Source organism: Colletotrichum graminicola (genome assembly GCF_000149035.1).
Source record: "Colletotrichum graminicola M1.001 genomic scaffold supercont1.65, whole genome shotgun sequence".
In the NCBI taxonomy this organism is placed as follows: Eukaryota; Fungi; Ascomycota; class Sordariomycetes; order Glomerellales; family Glomerellaceae; genus Colletotrichum; species Colletotrichum graminicola.
In genome coordinates, this window is record NW_007361069.1 from 171,802 (window position 1) to 190,944 (window position 19,143).

The window sequence follows — 19,143 nt, forward strand, 5'->3', positions numbered from 1 at the left end:
TTTGCTACCCTTCTCCAACCAATTCATTGAGTCCTCACAAACAAACTACAAAGCAAATCGTTACATCGAATCAAAATGCCCGACCAAGATTTCAGAAGCGAAAGCCAAACATGTCTTATCAGACACGACACGGCCGAAAGAACACATACCGTAGTCGCGCAGAAGGGAAGGAAGGAGTCCCTCTATCAGCGGCTCCAGAGCAAGAAGAGAGGTGAAATTTCGGAGGAAGACCTGTTGAAGTACACCGGCATGAGCAAAAACGGACTAGCGGAATGGGCCAAGGACCGGCCTGGCGTTGGCAGAAACAAACGTGGGGAGGCCCCCCCGGAGGCTGCGAGCATTGTTACCTCAGGCTGCTAAATGTGTATTCGAGATGAAGTACCATGTGTGGATGCCTGGGGGCCGAGAACATAGATAGGCGTTGAATGGGGGGTTTAATTGGACCTTTTCAGTTTGATATTGAATCGAAGACGAGGATTTCGAAATATGTTAGGTAATAGGACAGACATCACTATCATACTAGCTAAGGAAGTCAGATGTGTTGCTTGATTGATGGATATAGTCTCTATAAACCCCCATAAGCGATTTAGTGCAGTACGTAAAGCCCGATACGAGGCACCTCTGACCTGTGCCGCAACTCAATTTTCTAATGCGGCATAGAATACGCAATAACGTAGAACGACTGCTGAGTCTAACTTCACTTTAACCACGGCCCGAATGCAGACACGAACGATCTTTGAGCGCCGGACCATGTTGCTTGATACCGTGTTATTGAGCGTTAGATGGCTTAGTTTAGTAGATAAGTAGTTAATATATCCTCCTTATTTGCTCTCTTATGAAAAGTCTATGTTGAACATACTAGTGTACTACGTATTATTAACTGGAAGACAAGACACAATGCAAAAAGTGAGTTACGCACTGGACTATCTTTTGAGGACAGTAACAAGATTGACAGAGACCGACTTACCCAAGAATGTAAATGACGTTACGGGGAAGTTGCTAGAAACTTTAAGACTTATTAGCAATAATCATTACCTGGTTGACTAGTTAGGAGTTCGTGACAATTATGGGCTTGTTGCATTTACTCAAGTAGCACATGACCTCGATACCTCGATACTATTCAGAGCATAGCATTAGGAATAGAGGACTTGGAGAAAGAGGAAGAGATCAGATTCGTAGTATAATGAGCCACCCCCGAGTAGTTGGAAATCCAAAGCATCAAAACTTTTACGAGTCTATCATCGTAATCCGACCATCTCGCAAAAATACAATCTTGGCCCAGTGGGTAGAGGGATTTCTTACTGGAACTGTAAAAAGTGTATGGAAATATCTCGTGATGCGGTCAATTGGCTGAGGCCATAGGGATCGCAGAATTCTGCGCTGGAATATTCCATCTGAACGTTAAAAAAGAACAGAGAGTCATTGAAACACAAAACTTACGGCATATTAGCCGACAGAAATCAGATTGGGGATCTTGGAGATCTACGATGCCGCGATGCGTTCATCGCATCAATGTGGAGAGTTTGCGTGGGGAGGCCGTGCAGGGTGTTAAAGTGGGTGGTGTAGCAGAAAGAGGATAAGTATAAGGATACTCCGTAGATCTGTCAAAAATACCAAAATGTCAGAGCAAATAGCTACCAGGCCATCATGGGCTATGGCGCAAAGAACGAGGGCAAAATGATTCAAGCCTAGTTTGCAGTGTACCCAAGTCGATATACGCCGATGATGGACGAATCGCGCTACATCCAAGATGGCTCGACTTCATTCGAGTTGCCACTCAGCAACGATATTAGCTGATCCCATTGAGGTAAGCCTAGGTCGATGATGTACACATAACTGTTAAGGCAAGCCTTCAACACTCAGAATGTATAAGTATTTGCATCGTCAGCTTCTCCCGAAACTGTCATTTGACAAACATGGCAGTCAAATTCCTAACGGCTTCATAGCTGTTCACACACGCAATGAGCGTGTCGGCAGCCTTTGGGATGATCTCTGTCTGGATAGAGATCTATCCAGGCACTAGACTGATTCCAAGTTGAGGAGACTGATAACGCGATGGAGCACCAAGGGGTTCTGATCAGAAAGATACAGCCAGCACGAGGAGATCGGGCTCTGCTAGCCAACGAAGGGACTTGAAATAACCTCCTTCTTGGCTGAGATCGGGACGGAACTGTGGAATCTTCTCAGTGTGCCGTGTGTAGATTTAGATGGATTCGGAGTCATCGGGATAATACACACTAGGAAGCAATCCCTAATATGTCCACAGTGATGAGAATAACCAGTTAAACTATCTGTTGGTATCACAGGGATCGCGATCGTAAAGCAGTAATAGTTCGATTAACTACTAGTTGCTTATTAAGATAGATAATAGGAAAAAAAAGAAGAAGTTATTACCGCAGATATTTGTAGTGGTGTAAGTAAGCTGCCAGGGTAAGTCACGTAATAGTAAATCACATAACTATAGATCAGCTCTACTATTAAACAGTTAAATATCCTAACACTAGTAACTTTCTAAAGTAAAGGAAAATTACTATAAATAGCCTAGATACTACCTAGCAGCTAAAAAGCTTAAAAACATAATAAAATTAAAAGCCTAAAAGTATTTAATACTTTTTGTCTATATAATCTATTATATAGCTTAAAAAACTTATCCCTTTATACTAATCTAAACTATCCTATTTCTAACTAGTTATTTTAGCGCCTTATTAGGTAATAATTTAGTAAATCTATTAGTAGGATTATTATTACCTTATATTTATTATACCTTATAGACCTTATATTACTTATATAACTACTAAAAGGCTATAATATTAATTATAAGCTTTTTCTTTTTTATAGTCTTAAGCTTAATAAAGCACTTATAAAGTAAGTATAAGTTAGTATAAAGGATTATTAGTATATATAGTAGCTTAAAGTAGTTAGTAATTATTATAATAGTTATACTAAGTGTATAAGTAATATTAGCGCTAGTAACTATACTATAGATCTTAAAGGCTAGCACACTTTAGGTAACTTACTTACACTTTATTAAGCTAAAGTAAATAATATTACTAGTTATAGTAAATCTATTACCTATAGTAGTACTTATAGATACCTTATTAGTAAGAATAATAATAAATCCTAGCTATAAAGTAAAGTCCTTATTATTTATAAATAATCTATTTATAAAGATAAAAAGCTTTATAAATTTAAGGTTAAGTAAGTAAAATAACAGACTATAGTTAAGGTTATTTATTTACTATATAATATAATAGTTAAGTGCCTTAATTTTATTTAGATTAAGTAATTAGTGTTATACTATAATAAAGTAGTTAAAGCACGCTTTAGGCTAGCAGACTAACGTAATATATATACTACAGGCCTATTACTTAACGTACTACTTAAGTGCTTATAGAGATTCTTTATTAATAGGTTAAAGTCTTTTGCCTTAGCCTTTTTATTAAAGAAAAAGCTTCCCCTTAGTAGTTAGAGATACTACACTACTATTAAAGGTAAGTAGGTTATTAATAGTAAGGATTTACTTCTCCTTAGTAGTAAATATAGCCTTAGTAAGCTTATTAGCCTTATAAGTAAAAAAGGATTTATCTAAAAGGGTAATAGTATTATTAGTCTATATACTAATAATCCTAAAGTCTAGGCTCTCTATATTAGTAATTAGTAAGTATAAATTAAAAGTTAAAGTCTTTATTTAAAGCTTTTCTTTATAGTAGTAACTATATATTACTTACTAGTAAGTGCTTACCTCTATAATACTATATAATAGCTTTACTACTTATATAATAATACCCTTTAGATAAAGTTCTTATATCTATAATAGAAGGTATATAAGAATTATATAATTTAATAAGGTAGTTAACTATATATACACCTAGGTAATATTATATAACTAAAGTAAGAAATTATTATTATTATAAATAAGGGATAAAGTAAAAGTAAAAATAAAGCGCTAGCTAGCTTACTAAATTATAAGTAACTAGGTAAGAATTACTTCTTTACTATTATTAGTATATCCTTAGATAATAAGGTAGGATTTCTTATATAGTTTTTTATTCTAGCTTTTTACCTTATTAATAATCTATAATTTAAATATCTATACTCTAGCGTGCTTATTCTTATTATATTAAATAAAGTAAAATACCCTATAGGTAATAAGCCCTTTAATCTTAGTAGTAGTTACTTACTTAAAAGGCTTCCCTAAGGTAGTAATAATACCCTTTTTCTATAGCTTAATTAATAACAGTTAGTTAGCTTCTTCCTTTATTAAGATATACGCTATACTTATAGTAGTAAAGAAGGCAGTAGGCCTAATAGTAAAGCTAGTTTTATTAAAGAAATTAATATACCTCTATAGGTAGTTAGCTTTTTACTTTAGCTATAGGTATATAGTAATAGTAATACTATTATATATTTCTTTAGTAGGCGTAAGGTTATTAGTAGGTAATAAAGCTACTACACTATTATTATTATTCTTCTTATTACCTTACCTACTTACCTTAAAAAGTAGCTATTATTACTTATTATAAGTATCTTTAAGGTATAGTTTAATAACAGTTAAATAAAAAGTTTATAGGCCTTAAGGGAGGTTAATAGTATAAGTAGTCTTATTACTAGTAATAAGGTAAAAGGGGCCTTACTAGCCCTTTTTCTTACGCTAGACGCAGACTATAGATTAAAGCAGAAAGGCTACTATTATAGTAGTATTTAGGCTATTATATATAGTTACTACCTTATTAACTTACCTTTTTATATAGATTTAGTAAATAGCCTTTATTACTTTTCTTACTACTTTAGCCCTTTTAAGTAAGGTTAGTAAAAGTAGTAATAAGTTAGAGATTTATAAGTAAGCACTAAAGACTAGTAGCATAAGTACTAGGCTATTTAGGCTAGCTGTATTATTAATTACTTTAATAGCTAGCTAAAAGGTAACCTTAGGTATATAGCCCTTACTATAAAAGATATTATATATATATTAGAGGGGTATATAATATCTTTTAACCTTACTAATACTATTATAGGCTTTAATTAGTATTTCTTTAACGTTAATATAAAGTAACCTTACTAACTACTTAAATTTACTAGTATAAAAGTTTAGGCTAGTATTAGTAATAATCTAGTTAGGTAGGCTAAGGTAGACGTTAATCTAGTATATCTAAAGTGCCTTTTATATATACTTTATAGTAATATTTTTAAGTAAACAGGCTACTTAAAAGGATATTATAGTATTAACTATATATAAAGCTAGGTAGTTACTATTAAGGTAGATAATATTAATAATAATCTTATAGTTAAAGTTATATTTATTATTATATAAAGTAAATTTAAAGTAACTAAGCGCTTTTATATTTATTTAGTAGTAGTAGTAGACCTTAGTTAATTTCTCTAAGGCTATAATCTTAACTTTATTACTAGATTATTAGAGGACGTAATAAAGCCTTTAGACTAATAAGTAGCTAAAGTAATAATAAATTTACTATAACTTTATATCTATAAGATAGTAGTAAGTAATACTTTACTTACGTTAATTAAATAGTATTTATATATAGCCCTATTTATAGACAGTAGGTATAATAGTATTACCTTAAATTAGCTTATTAGTAAGGTTATTAAATTTAATACTATACTAATTTATATCTATAAGGTAAAGTAGAAATAAGGTATTTAATAGTATTATATAGAAGGTTAGTATACTAAAGGGGGTTAGTATATTAATTACCTCTTATAATTTAAAGTAGTTACTACTACTAAAGTAGATTTTTACTTTACCTACTTATAACTTATTTATAGCTAGATTTCTTTTTATTTAGTAGTAAAAAGCAAGATACTACTTATATCTAGCTATTAAATATTTAGCTACACTAGAGTTAGGTATAATACTATAAAATAAAATAAATAAATATTACTTATTAAGGGTAAAGATATCTACGTTAGGTAGCTTATTATTATATAAATTCTTATATAAGGAGTTATCCTTTATAAGAAAATAGGTTATAAATTAGTTATATAGTAATAAAAACAGAGCAGGCCTATTAATAGTAAATAAGTTAAAAAATGTTATTAATATATAAAACGTAGTGCCTAATTCTTTATTTTTATTACTTTTTATATAGTTACCTTCTTTATCTAAAGTAAATAGCTTATATCCCTTAAAGTTAGTTATAAAGTAGTTAAAGGCTTTAGGTAAAAAGTCTATTAGATACTACTTTTTATACTTATAGTAGGCTTATTACTTTTTGTCTTTTAAGTGCCTTATTAACTAATAGTTAGGCTTACTATATATATAGCACTTCTTTATAAATAGTAATAAAGGTAAAAGAGGTGCTTATTACTATAAATTACTATTAAAAAGGCGCTATAGTGTAAAATTACTATAGCTATAGTTATAGTAGCTAAACTACTAGTAACTTTACTAGCTATTATAAGTGTAATTAGTCTAATACTACTTCTTTACCTTTTTAGTTAGGTATTAATATATAGGTTATTTAAATTATATTACATTACTAATTACTAATTAAAGCTAGCTACACATGCTAGTAAATATAGATAACAGATTAAAAAGGGTAAAAAAGTATTCCTTTACTTTATAGTAGAAGTTAAGTAATTAGTTATAAAGGGCTATATTAGATAAGGTGCTAATCCTTATAACTATTCTTATAAAGGTAGTTACTTTCTTAATAAGTAACTCTAGGCATTTAGCCTTACTTTTATCTAGATTATCTAAAATAGTCCTTATTAAATTAGTCCTTTATAGCTTAGTAAGGTAGGCCTAAAAAGTCTTTTTATTCTTAAAATTACCCCTTATTTATATAACTATAGTAATAAAGTTAGTTTAGTTATAAAGATAGTTAGTATAGTACTTTATAGCCTTACCTTTAAGTATAATAAAGAAGGCGCTTATAAAGTGCTCTTACTAGATCCTAGCCTTTATATAGTAGTTATAAAAGATTATAAGCTTTAATTTAAGTAACTTATATACCCCTCTACTATACTTTATCTTATTAAGGTATAATTTAATAAGGTTAGTAAGCTAGTAAGTTATAAGTAAGGTAGTAGTAACTAGTATAACTAATAAGTAAAGGTAAACGTTATTTACCTACTTAAATAGTAAAGAAATAAAATTTAGGTTATTATATAATAAGGCTAGATTAATAGGCCTCTATTAACCTTTCTAGACTTAAGTAACTTATACTAAGAGGGTAATAATATAAAAAGGGCCTAGTTAATCTTATATTAATATTATTTCTAGTAGTAAGTCTATAATATTTTATATAAAGTTAGGTTTATTAATCTTTAAGTAAAAGTCCTTACTCTTTTTCTTTTTTTCTTTAATATTCTTAAGCGTTTACGCCTTTAGATTATTAGCCTTAAGGGTATAGTAGATTTATTTAGTAATAGTTAGTAACTTTACTGTTAATACCTATATACCCCTATATATTAGGTAGTCTTTAAATTTAATAATAGTTTTATAGGTAGTACCTTTAAAGGTATTAAGTAACTATTTTTTAAAGTTTTTAGTAGTATATCTTTATAGCTATTAACTATATAGCTATATAAAGCTATATTATATTATTTAAAGTATAATAATAGTACTTAAGGCGTTATATTACTTAACTTAAGTAAGGCTGTTAGGAATATTAGCTAAATTAGTTATACTTTATAGTTATATAATAATAAAAGGCTAGCTATACTTTAAGATAAGATATAAATCCTTAATATCCTATAGATAAATATACTTCTTTACCTTAGCTAGCGCCTATAGTTTACTTTACCTTTTACTTAGTCCTTCCTTTACTATTATTACCTTCTATTAGCCTTACTAACCTCTTAAATATAAGCACTTACTTCTTACCTATAAGGTTAAAGGTAAATCTATATATTAGAGGAATTACTACTATTAGTATAGATAATAATAAGATAAGTAAATAAATAATATAACATAAAGAGGTATAAGTAAGAGATAAAATAAATAAAAAAATAAAATAATAAATAAATAGATAGTAGTAAATAGCTCTAAGGAGGCCTTACGCTTTAGTAACATAAAGAGATAGCTCTAGGGAGGCCTTACGCTTTAGTAACATAAAGAGATAGCTCTAGGGAGGCCTTATAGTAAATCTTACTTAAAAAACAAAAGGAGACGTACGCTATCTCTAAAAAGAGATATATATAGACCTTACTTTTTAGTAAGTAGGATACTATAGTTAAAGATTTTTAAAAAAAGAAAAATAAAAAGTTAAGGTTATATACCTTACTTAAAGGTAAATAATAAGTAGTCTTTTTAAATTAATTAGAATAGTAAAGTTAAGTAAAAGTTATATTAGTTACTAATAACTATACCTTACTTAAAGAAGAAGAGAAAGTAAAAAAGATAGTATAGTTATTAATAAGTATTTAAAAGATAAAAAAAAGTAAGTAAATTAAAGTAATATAAGTAACTTTTACCTTTTTTACCTTACTTAAAAAACAAAAAGAGGCATACTTACTAAAAGTAACACTTAGCTACTAATTATCTAGTTAAAAAAAAAAGTTATAATTACTATAAGCTACACCTAGCTAATAATATAATATTAGAAGTATATAAAGGTAAAATTAGTAAAAGCTATTTACTTATAAATACTATATTAAAAGTAAATTACTTAAGTAGTTCTTACTTAACTACTTTATAGCTAGTCCTACTAGTAAGATCTTATTTAGATAAGAACTTATAGGAGTCTATTTACTTATAATCTTATATAGGCTATTACTACTATAGTAAGATAAAAACTTAGTAAGATAAAAATCTTAATAATTAGAGAGAAAAAAGGTTAAAAGATAAAAAAAAAAAGAACTTAAAGAAACTTAGGTATAAAAAAAAATAATTATACTAAATACTATAAAAGTTATTAGTAAGTAAGTAGTATATAAAGGAAAAGACTTCTCTAAAAGTAATAAAGTTAATAGTAGTAATAGTAGTTATTATATAGTAGATATAAGGCTTAAAGGGTTATTTACTAGGTATTATAAGATCCTAAGTACTAATAATCTTTAGGCTAGGTAGCACTTTAATACTTTAATCTAAGCTGCTATAGTAAGTAAAGTATTATAAGCCTCTTCTAATAATCCTTACTAATCTATAGTAGTAGTAACTATAAAGTTAACTACTAATTAGTGTTAGTATTATAGGGATTATAATTATAAAGTAGTAATAGTTTAATTAACTACTAGTTACTTATTAAGATAGATAATAAGAAAAAGAAGAAGAAGTTATTGCTATAGATATTTGTAGTGGTGTAAGTGAGCCGCCGGGGTGAGTCACGTGATGGTAAATCACGTGACCATGGATCGGCTCCACCATTGAACAGTTGAATATCCCGACACTATCTGGGACCGGCCTCAAGGGAAACATCCCGCCTCTACGCCGCAACTACAAGGGACCATCTATACGGCAATACACGCCAATTTTCTCAGGCCACATACGGCTCATCTTTCCGCATGATGTAGATTTCACCAGCGAGGACTGTGCATCCAACGGCTGTGGCGATGCCGATGATTGGCGCGTTGACGCATAGGAACTCGATGCGGCGGACGATGACTCCCTTGGAAGCCAGGATATCTCTCCAAAGCAAGCCGGCAAGCGATGCGCAAAAGACAGATCCGAAGGCCCCGAAGTTAACGCCTAGCGCCATGCTGTAGACCGAGCCCCAGAAGGTACGGTCGCTGATGGTCCGGCCCTCACTCTGTGTGATTTGCACCCATGCCTGGATGATGCGGCACAGCAGGATTGTGGTCCCGATGTTTGTGCCAGTAAACTAGGGTGTTGTTAGCCTTTGAACGTGTGAATTAAGCCCCAGTGAAATGCAACCGAATCTGCAGGATGCATGCAAACATACGTTGGATAAAAAGACACCGAGGAATCCCATGCCGCTAATGGCGCCCATGATGCCAGTCCTCCGTACCCACTCGTCCCAGCCGTACGCGAAGAGCGACACCCAGCCTTTCCTCACAAGCGCCTCGACCAAGATGAACATGGCGAACGCGAAGGGTACCAATGCAAAAGGTAGCCGCGAGAGGACAATGGACGCAGCAGGGAACGTCTCGCGCCACCAGGCGTGGGCCTCGCGTGCCATTGACACCAACGTCGTCGGCTGCGCTGCTCGGCGTGCCTGCCGCTGGTTCAACTCGCCCTCTATGGCGGCTGCACGCTCCTCGTCCGACGTCGCGTGCCACGGTGAGAGCCTTTTCTTAGGCTTCTCGTTGGAGATATCCATCGCCGTCTGACCTCCTTCGGAGGAGGAGCGGGGCATCGAGGAGTCGTCGTCGTTGCTGCTGCGGACTCTACCCGCCTCGGAAGCCGCGCGCAGGTCGCGCTCGACGGCGTCGCGCTCGGCAAGGGTGCGGCCCCTCTGGGCGACGGCGCGAGTCACGGCTCGGTTGCGCCAGCCCGTGAAGAGGTCCGCGCAGAGGCACAGGAAAGAGGCAGGCATGGTGACGTACATGACGGGCGTCGGGTGTCCGCCACGGCTCGCCGTGATGGCGTTGATCAGGAGCACTGAGATCAGCGTAGCAGCCATGATGCTGACGCTGTAGGTAGCATGGCGTCGGTCCAGGTAGGGGTTGAGGATTTCGCCGACCGGGGTACGGTCCTCGCCATAGCCGGCATAGGGTACGTTTGGATTGACAGGCTCACGCTCCCTCTCAGCGTCGGACAGCTCGTGCATGTCGATGGCGCGCGGCACGTACTTTTCGTCACGGAACACTATGAACAACAGACAGGGGAAAAGCACTGCGGCGGTGATAATGACGGGCACAATCATGTTGGCTGTGTAGTCAATGAACTTGATCTGAAAGGCGGCAGCCAAGACAAGGTTCGTTGGGTTTGACGACACCAGAATGGCCGAACTGATGTTGGCAACAGCAAACTGCGAAAAGATCCAGGCTCTCGCCGAAGCTATGTTACTGGAGGCGCGGATCATGTATGCTAGGAAAGAAGTGCCTGAACGGGGCCAAGGTTGCGGTGAGCTGCTGTATCAGAGAAAGCGTAGACGGGCATGACTGACCAGATAGCACAATGGGGTCATTTCCAATGGCAGTGCCCAGGGCAAAGAAGAACCAGAACAGATACAGAAACAGTCGGCGGCCATGCGCTCCGGCCTTTTTCAGAACCCTGAAGGCAAGGTATTTCAACAGGCCAGAGGCGTCGATCGAGATAGCGATGTACGCGAGCGTGATGAAAAATATCATGACGTCGTAGGGATCAATGTTGTTGGAGCCAACAGTGCCTGCGTTGCAACCAGGTTAATGATTACTTGCCACACAAAGCGAGTGTCTAAAGCAGGTCTTCAAAATACACACCATCGTGTACCTCGTCACGCCCAATTGCTAGGGTTGCAAGTAGGAAGAGGCAGGCATAAACAGGTGCCATGATGGTGCTTATGGACCACCTGAGCACCTTCCAACGACCTCCATCTTCTCGAGGCCCTGCGAGATCTCGTGGGGGGATGATACGAACTCTTGCGAGCACACCTAGGAAAGCATTCCAGGCTACCCTGGGAACAGGAATAGGGATGTGAAAGGGAAAGCTGACGACAGTGTCTGTTTGCAGTTGTTAGTACACATAGTACCTACCGAGTGGGCCAAACCGCCAACGCCAGCGCGAAGAAAGAAAACAAAAAGGGGGGGGGGAATCTGGGTTTGGGGTTGGGTTTGAACTTACTTGTGATGATAAAGACGATAAGAGTCAATATAGAGCGCCACTCCCTGATCTGGCTCATATCAGGTGGCGGCAGCCGCTCGTCCGTGTCCATTTTGGTAGGGTGGGAAGAGGACGTAAGCACTGCCAAAGAAACGCGCTATTGACAGAAAGCCACAGTCAGAAGGACCGAAGATATGATAGAGATGCAACCGTCTGATGCTGAAGTTTGGAGGTACTGACTACCATGTCATCACTGTACGAGACAAATGCTCTTTATATAAATGAAACACATATAAGGCAATGGGCCACCGTTAGCGGCGGAGGCCGGCACCTGGTGCGTATAGTGCCAACGGTTAGCGGGGCATGGCAGCCAATATGAGCGGGACGCAGCCAAGGCTAGACACGGAGACGACCAAGACCGCATGTTGGTTCCATTGGGTACGGATTTTTCAAATCCTATCCACCGTCGTCCCCTTGGCCAAGCGGGAAAAGCATCTGGCAGGAGCACCATGCCAATCGGGTGAAAAAAAAAAAGGCCGGTCTCAAGCACTTCCAAAAGAACCTTACTTCAGAAGCGTATCATGACCCCCCCCCCCCCCCCCCCCCCCACCGCGTTCGATAATTTGATACAGGAATTTTCCTTCTAGTATAATGTAGTAATTTTCAGGCATCTTGTAGTGATATAATTTTTTTTCTACTGTCAGAAGGGTAGAAAAGATGGCATGTTAGTAGTTAGTAGGTAGGTAGATAAGCGGCAATGGAAGACAGCCCCCCCCTTTTTTTCTTCTTTTTCTTTGTTGTGTTTTCCCCCCATTTTCCCACCCGAGTGTATTCCTTTCCGCCACAGAACACTAGGGACGCCTACCTACAAATACGGAAATGCACTCGGGGGCATCCACCGCTCATCTAACCGGCAAAAAGAAACTACCCGTCTCAAGGTTACTGCGTTCCTCACAGAAGATGGCGGGGGAGAAAGATGTGGATGAAGGAAAAAGCAAATCTCGTATCATGACTTGTTGCCACAGATAAAAGACCAGTTATATATGTGTGTGTGTGTGTGTGTGTGTGTGTGTGTGTGTAACCGTATAGTTACTCAAAAGACGACGAACACTGTTTATCGAGCAGGTAGAGAGATCAGCAGTAAGAAGTCCGCAACTGGGCCGGCAGATGCTCTTGGCCGCTCAAAGAACGTTCCGGAAGCAGGCGGACAGCGGTGAGACCTGGCTGTCGCCTAGGTATTGAGTTTTTCAAACTCAAAAGAGTGGGCCAACCACACACAACAGTGCTTTGGTTCTACCTAGTTGAACACACCCTATATCTTAGCAACTCAAGCTTTTACGAATGACAACTGACAGAAACATGTTTGGAACGTGCCAACTGTTTCAATAGAGTAGCATTTCTCGTTAGCAGATGGCCGCCAGATGTACCCTACCTACTCTGCCACCAAGCCAAGACTTTTGGCCTGCATGGGATCTAAGCATATTTACGCATCCATGGCTTGTATCCGAGAGTACGCCATGTAAGCGCCGCAGAGAGAAAGCGGGAAAAAGGAAAGAAAAGCAGCTTGCAGGCCCTCAGAGTCCGAATGCAACTTGGCAAAACGGCCGGGACAGTAGGAAACGACCTTGGCAGAGATAAGAGAATTGTCATTTCCCGATTCTGCAAATTTAAGCCCTGTAGCTGGCTGCAGCTAGTACTACCGGCATTGAAAAAATATCAAGATGCAAAATAGCGTCATGGGATGCGGGGAGACAGGAGAAGGCGATTTTGTGTGACTCCATACGCACGAAAGGTATCACAGCATGCCAATGGCGTGATTTTTCCAAGATAATGTCAGACGGTTATCAAGCACCACTTGTTCATCAATACTCGCGGCAGGTCATATGCTTTGTCACACTGCTCACAGTCATTAGTTAGCAACCATTGTCTCATTACATCTTATTATTGCCCCTCTTATAGCGGCGTAGCGTTATGAACAGGATATCGGTGCGTAGAGCACTTGGACTTATTGAGCTGGTGCCTTCTATCCCCACCATGTGTAGGTCTGATAGTTGGCAGGGTGTGAGAATTGTGATGTTATCCTTACCCTGGGACTTTTGATATTAGTCTAGCCATGCCGAGGAACTCTTTCGTATTGATGATGGGAGGGTCTAGAGCTTCTGTACTATTGGTACGGGAGTATTTGGTGCTGTTCATATTATGGTGCAAATCACTTCTCTGCTGGCTGCCTCTTCATAGACGTCGAGGATGCCAGCGCCCTGAACCACTGCAAGCAATAATCGCCTCTGAGAGTGAACGACTCAGTGAATGTGGAAATATGTACTCGCCAAGAAACCTACATCGTGCTCCTCTTCGAATGTACGTGATAGCTCTTAGCCTTATAAACTGAAACCCATTCCATCATTCAGTGTTGCAACTAGCCCGCAGTGATAAGGAAAGCTGATTCCAAGCCGGCTGAGTTTGAGTCTGGATCCCTAAGGAAAACCGAGACTACTGGTCTCAACCTTCTCGGCCTTGTGATAGCACAGAAGCTTGGGCAACTCCATGTCTGGCTAGTATCACCACCTAAAGCTGGGGCTTGTTTCGAGTTGGCCAGCCAAGAAAGTGCCCAACGAAAGAAGCGAGACAGCAAGGCGAGCAAGTTGCTTTTTTGTCTCGGTCGCTTACTGGATCTACAGTCGCCATCCCCGATGGCAATGCGGTTCTTGTTCGGCTGCCCTTAGAGTAGCTTCCGGAGATCGCATAACCCTAGACCTTGTCCGCAGCTAGGAAGGACCGTGTCTGCTTCCCGGAGCCGGTTGTAATCGTCCGTCTTGAGGATTTTGATTGGCGTGAGCATCGCCCGGGGAGCCTCCGGTCCTTCTTTGCCTAAAATGATTCACGGCCTATTAGTCAACTGACTGTGTTTGGCATCGTGGCATGGCTTGCACCGGGGTTTGCCCAGGATACGCAAATCGACGAATGTGTGTGAAGTACTGAGATTGAGATTGGCCAAGACTAATTGGAGCCCGTGATACACACATGAGAAATTATGCGACAACCTCCAAGAAACACCAAGTGCCTACGCTTGCTGTCTCACCAACTCAGCCTTTGGTCTCCCTAATCGAAATCCTCGCTTCTGGTGAAACCAAGTGCCGAGTGGCGATGCAACCCGGCCAGAGGTAGATCTCATATGATCTCATACACATGTGGCGACAGTCTAATATAGGTCTTCAGGAGAACCTCGTGTGACGTTTGCCGTCTGGCTATGAGCATGCCGAGACAACATGGCATACCGTCGACTTACAAAACAAAACCACATTGCCCTTCCGCTTCCACCTTCTAGACGTCCACCTAATAAATGTTCTTTCTAGATGTACCCTGTTTTTCCTTGCTTACTTACCTGCCCTTTGACGCATCGCCATGTCACGACTTCCCGATCAACAACGTCAGCAATCACAATGGACATCGGTAGGTGACCACAAATCAGGTGCAGCGGCAGCCCTAGAACTACTCAGTTCCGACCCAGAATTTGCAACTCATAGAGATATCGGTTGGCAGCAGCATAACAGGAACCCGTCGGATCGAACAGCCGCCTCTTCCCCACCTTATTCAGCCCTCCGGGACGACGTCCGTTCCAGAAGCAACGCAAGTCAAGCCGACACCAACATGTCAGTCTTCCATGAGGAACCGCTTCCCACTAGTGCCACGCAGCCTGAGATGCGACTGCCGTCTGCCCGCTTCGTCCCCTTTCGCTACCCGACGGTTGGTTCCTTCAACGGGGAGAACATGGCTGGGCTGGACCCAGTTCAGCATGCACTTCGAAGCCGCTCGGGGTCGGCGTCTTCACGCATACCGCTGCCAGAGAACCCACAAGCATTGCTTAACGTCCGCTATGGCCCCAGGAGCACACCATATCAACCGTTGACGAGCCTCTCCAATCAACAGGAAGTTGTCAATAACACACAGCCTCTGCCACCACCACCACCACATCCAGGACAGTTTGGTCCCTACCAACCTCCCGCCGGGTACAACCCAGTCCGGAACTCGAGAATAAGTAGTATCGGGCTGGAAGAGAAGGGACATGAGAACCCTAGGGTCCGGGCACTCGTCGATGCCTTGAGACTGAATCCACCTTCTCCACTTACTCCGGCCGCCCAGGAGACGAGACGGCCTGCCGAGCCAACCAGGCAGTCCAGCCATATCGAATTAGCCACAGTTTTGGACGACATCCGAGCCAATCCCCAACGGTGGTCTAATCCGGGCCCACCATTACCACAGGCTGCAAGACTTCCGGAGCAGCACAGAGGTTCCAGCGCGTTCAAGCAGCGTGCCGTTCCGTCACCCCTGCAGGCCAGCCCGGACTCAGTCATTGCTGCGGCCACCACCATGGACGGCAGTACCGCCTCCGCAGCGAGGGGATGGGAGAAGCAAGACCCACCACGGCCCACCATGGGCGACGACGGTGGTAGGGGTGGCGGGGTCGCCAATGCGAGGAACAAGCCCGCTGGCGCTGCCGACGACTTGGAGGCGGATAACATTGTCACCTGGGACGGTCCGAACGACCCAGCCAACCCGGCCAACTGGCCAATGATGAAGAAGTATCAGACATCGCTCATTCTCTCACTATTTAGCTTCATCGCCCCCTTCTCTGCTACCATGGTGGGCCCCGCCATGGAAGTCATCGGCACTGAACTCAACATTGCACCCGGCACGGAGCAGCAGCTGATCCAGGGCATGCAAGTCCTCGCGGCCGGGGTCGGTCCCTTCTTCATAGCGCCCATTATAGAGCTGTTTGGTCGAGCCAACGTGATCCGCTACGCACATCTTTGGCACCTCATCTGGAATACAGCCTGTGGTTTCGCAACATCTGGACCTCAGTTGCTCGCCTTCCGTTTTATTGGTGGCCTCGGCGCCAGTGCGCCTCAGATTGTGAGTCCGTCTCTTCCAAGGGCAGCCAAGTGTATGAGCTGACGTTTACTGTCGTCTTCCAGCTGGCACCTGGCCTTACCGCCGATGTGTATCCGGCGCCGATGGGGGGCAGAGGGGACGCGGTACACGCCTACCTACCCTTTTTTGGCAGTGCCATCGCGCCCATTTTCGGTGCCTTCGTCACACAGGAAAGCAACTGGCGTTGGATATTCTGGGGGACGTCGATTTTCAGCGTGATAGCAGTCGCGCTGGCGTTTTTGGTTCTGGACGAAACGTACCACCCGGTATTGCTAGAACGCAAAGCCGCCCGGTTGCGCCAAGAAACGGGCAATCAACGACTGCACACGCCTTTCCACGACCCAAACCAGTCCAACAGCGACCGCATCTTGAAAAGGGCAGCCCTCCCTTGGTTTATGCTGGTATCCCATCCCATCGTCCAGCTGCCGTTTGGCTACAGGGCCTACCTCTTTGGCATCATGTATTTTGTGTAAGCTGACACCGAATCCCCCACCCAAGCAAGCTGGCATCGAGAGAACCTAACACTTAGATCAGAATCTCGACTTATGGTCAAAACTTTATGAGCGTATACGGAATGGACAAGGAAAGCGCCAGTTTGAACTTTCTCTCGCTTGCTATCGGCTTCGTTGTTGGGCTGCACATTAGCCGCTATGCCATTGACGGGGTACGTCTTCTATGAATAACAATGAGAGCGATATACAGCAAATCCAGCCTAATGCTAACAACGTCTGTATCAGTTCTCGGCTTATTTTCGTAGAAGACACAAAACCACCGGTCACGCCCCCGAATGGAGACTTCCCGTCAACGGCGGCGCGGCACTTTTCCTCCCACCGGCCCTTATACTCTACGGCTGGGGCTTAAGAAACGAGTTGCACTACATCATAATCAACATCAGCGCTTTCCTCCTTGCCATCGGTCTGATCCTTGGTTACTTTAGCCTACAGCCGTACGTGACTGAATCCTACGGGCTCGAATACGCCTCGAGCGCGCACTCCGTCGGTGCCTTCCTCCAGCACATCGCCGAGTTCGCCTTTCCGCTTTTTGGACCATCCGTCACTAGTTCAGACCTCGCTTTCGGCTGGAGTTACACTCTGCTGGCCGCACTAACGTTAGCCATCTGCACGATGATGCCCTTGATCCTCTGGCATTTTGGGCCAGCTATCAGACGGGTTAGCACTAGAGGTTTACCTGTGGAGCCGTCTGGTCGACGTTGAATACTAAGCCCTGGAAGAGTGGCTTCTTCTGTTTATAAGAAGCCAAGGCCTATATGCTGCATGTAAGACTAGATAAAGTGAAGATGATACGAGATGTTATTGCTCGGTCGAAACATCTGGTAGGAGTTTCATACAGTGTAGATTTCTCTACTTAATATATCACTATGAGATGAAAATTTTCAGAGCCTAGAGGAATTATCAGCGACCTAGTTTGCGGTCAACGCTATTAGTTCACAACGCTTTTACATTATACAACGTTCCCGAGGGAGAACAGAGACAAATTGCTTTCATCGGTGACAGGTGGCCCAGCAGAATTGGTTACATGCTAATTGTTCTGCAACCCTCTGGCGCCGTTACAGTAAGGCCTATCGCTGTCAGCTTATTGAGATTCTCCTCTCTAGCCATTTTCCGATGCTTAGATCCGGTTCTTTATCCTGCTTATACGAATTGAGAAGAAACTCCATAGCATCTTGAGGACAGGGACACAAAACACGAGGTTACCAACGAGCACTGCCATGCTGACCTCACGGACGGCCCAGATGATCCACGGAGGGTCTATCAAGTCCGCCGAGCTTGAGAAAACAGCCACTTTAAGCAGAATTGCCGCGAGCATATGTTTGAGGTTAGCTATTATCAACAAGACTCTAAACAATTAAACTTATTACTGCCTCAAAGGGTTGCCTACAACAAATATTCCCATGCTGAACAAAGTAACAAGCATTAATTTTCTATTATATTGTTAATATTAGCCTTTTGACTTATAGCTTAAGATGTATATAGCAGACAAGATGCTTACTTTTCAATCTTCATCTTTAATCTACTAATACGTGTTACTGGAATCAGTATCAGGACTATGTCTGTTGATAGATTCATAGAGAGCTGTAGGATATTGTATTTAATCCATGATAGACATTGTTCTATGGTCTTTGTAAGCCTTTTTTTTAACTAAGGGCCTTAATAATAGAGTGCACTTTATATATTCTGATTTCTGTTTTTATGAACATATACGTACCGTTTTGTGGATGAAGAACTAAAAGTTCAGAGAAGGGCCGACACCATCCATCATAAAGGACAACAATGACTGCTATGTATGGAAGGCCAATAGATATCATAAATAGGAGCAAAAGCTTATGTTCAGTACCAAAGAAGCTATTGTTCCATAGGCTTGATGTTACTAACATTACCTTAAACTAAGGTCTAGGTTAAGGCGGCACCTACGTTAAGCGGTTATAAAATAGCAAAAGACAGAATTTATTACCCCATAAAGTGGTCTGTAGTGCCGTTTCAAGGAGCAAACCAAGTATACCAAGTCGTCGGGCGACAGCAGACTCGTAT

The 19,143-nt window shown here is 40.6% G+C and overlaps 3 protein-coding genes across 3 annotated transcripts; 2 read left to right on the forward strand and 1 right to left on the reverse strand.

Moving 5' to 3' along the window:
- Window positions 1-75: 75 nt before the first annotated feature.
- GLRG_10709 (uncharacterized protein) lies at window positions 76-360 on the forward strand (the record flags this gene model as incomplete). Its single annotated transcript, XM_008101394.1, has 1 exon — window positions 76-360. One exon carries the CDS (start codon window positions 76-78, stop codon window positions 358-360), a length of 285 nt encoding a protein of 94 aa, XP_008099585.1.
- A 9,077-nt stretch (window positions 361-9,437) lies between these two features.
- GLRG_10710 (arsenite efflux transporter) lies at window positions 9,438-11,777 on the reverse strand (the record flags this gene model as incomplete). The annotated part of the gene is made up of 5 exons (XM_008101395.1): window positions 9,438-9,782; window positions 9,864-10,966; window positions 11,031-11,252; window positions 11,326-11,565; window positions 11,687-11,777. The coding sequence occupies 5 exons, from the start codon at window positions 11,775-11,777 to the stop codon at window positions 9,438-9,440; spliced, it is 2,001 nt and encodes a 666-aa protein (XP_008099586.1).
- Window positions 11,778-16,033: 4,256 nt separating this feature from the next.
- Window positions 16,034-17,808, forward strand: GLRG_10711 (major facilitator superfamily transporter; the record flags this gene model as incomplete). The annotated part of the gene is made up of 4 exons (XM_008101396.1): window positions 16,034-16,576; window positions 16,639-17,063; window positions 17,129-17,258; window positions 17,332-17,808. 4 exons carry the CDS (start codon window positions 16,034-16,036, stop codon window positions 17,806-17,808), a joined length of 1,575 nt encoding a protein of 524 aa, XP_008099587.1.
- Window positions 17,809-19,143: the final 1,335 nt, after the last annotated feature.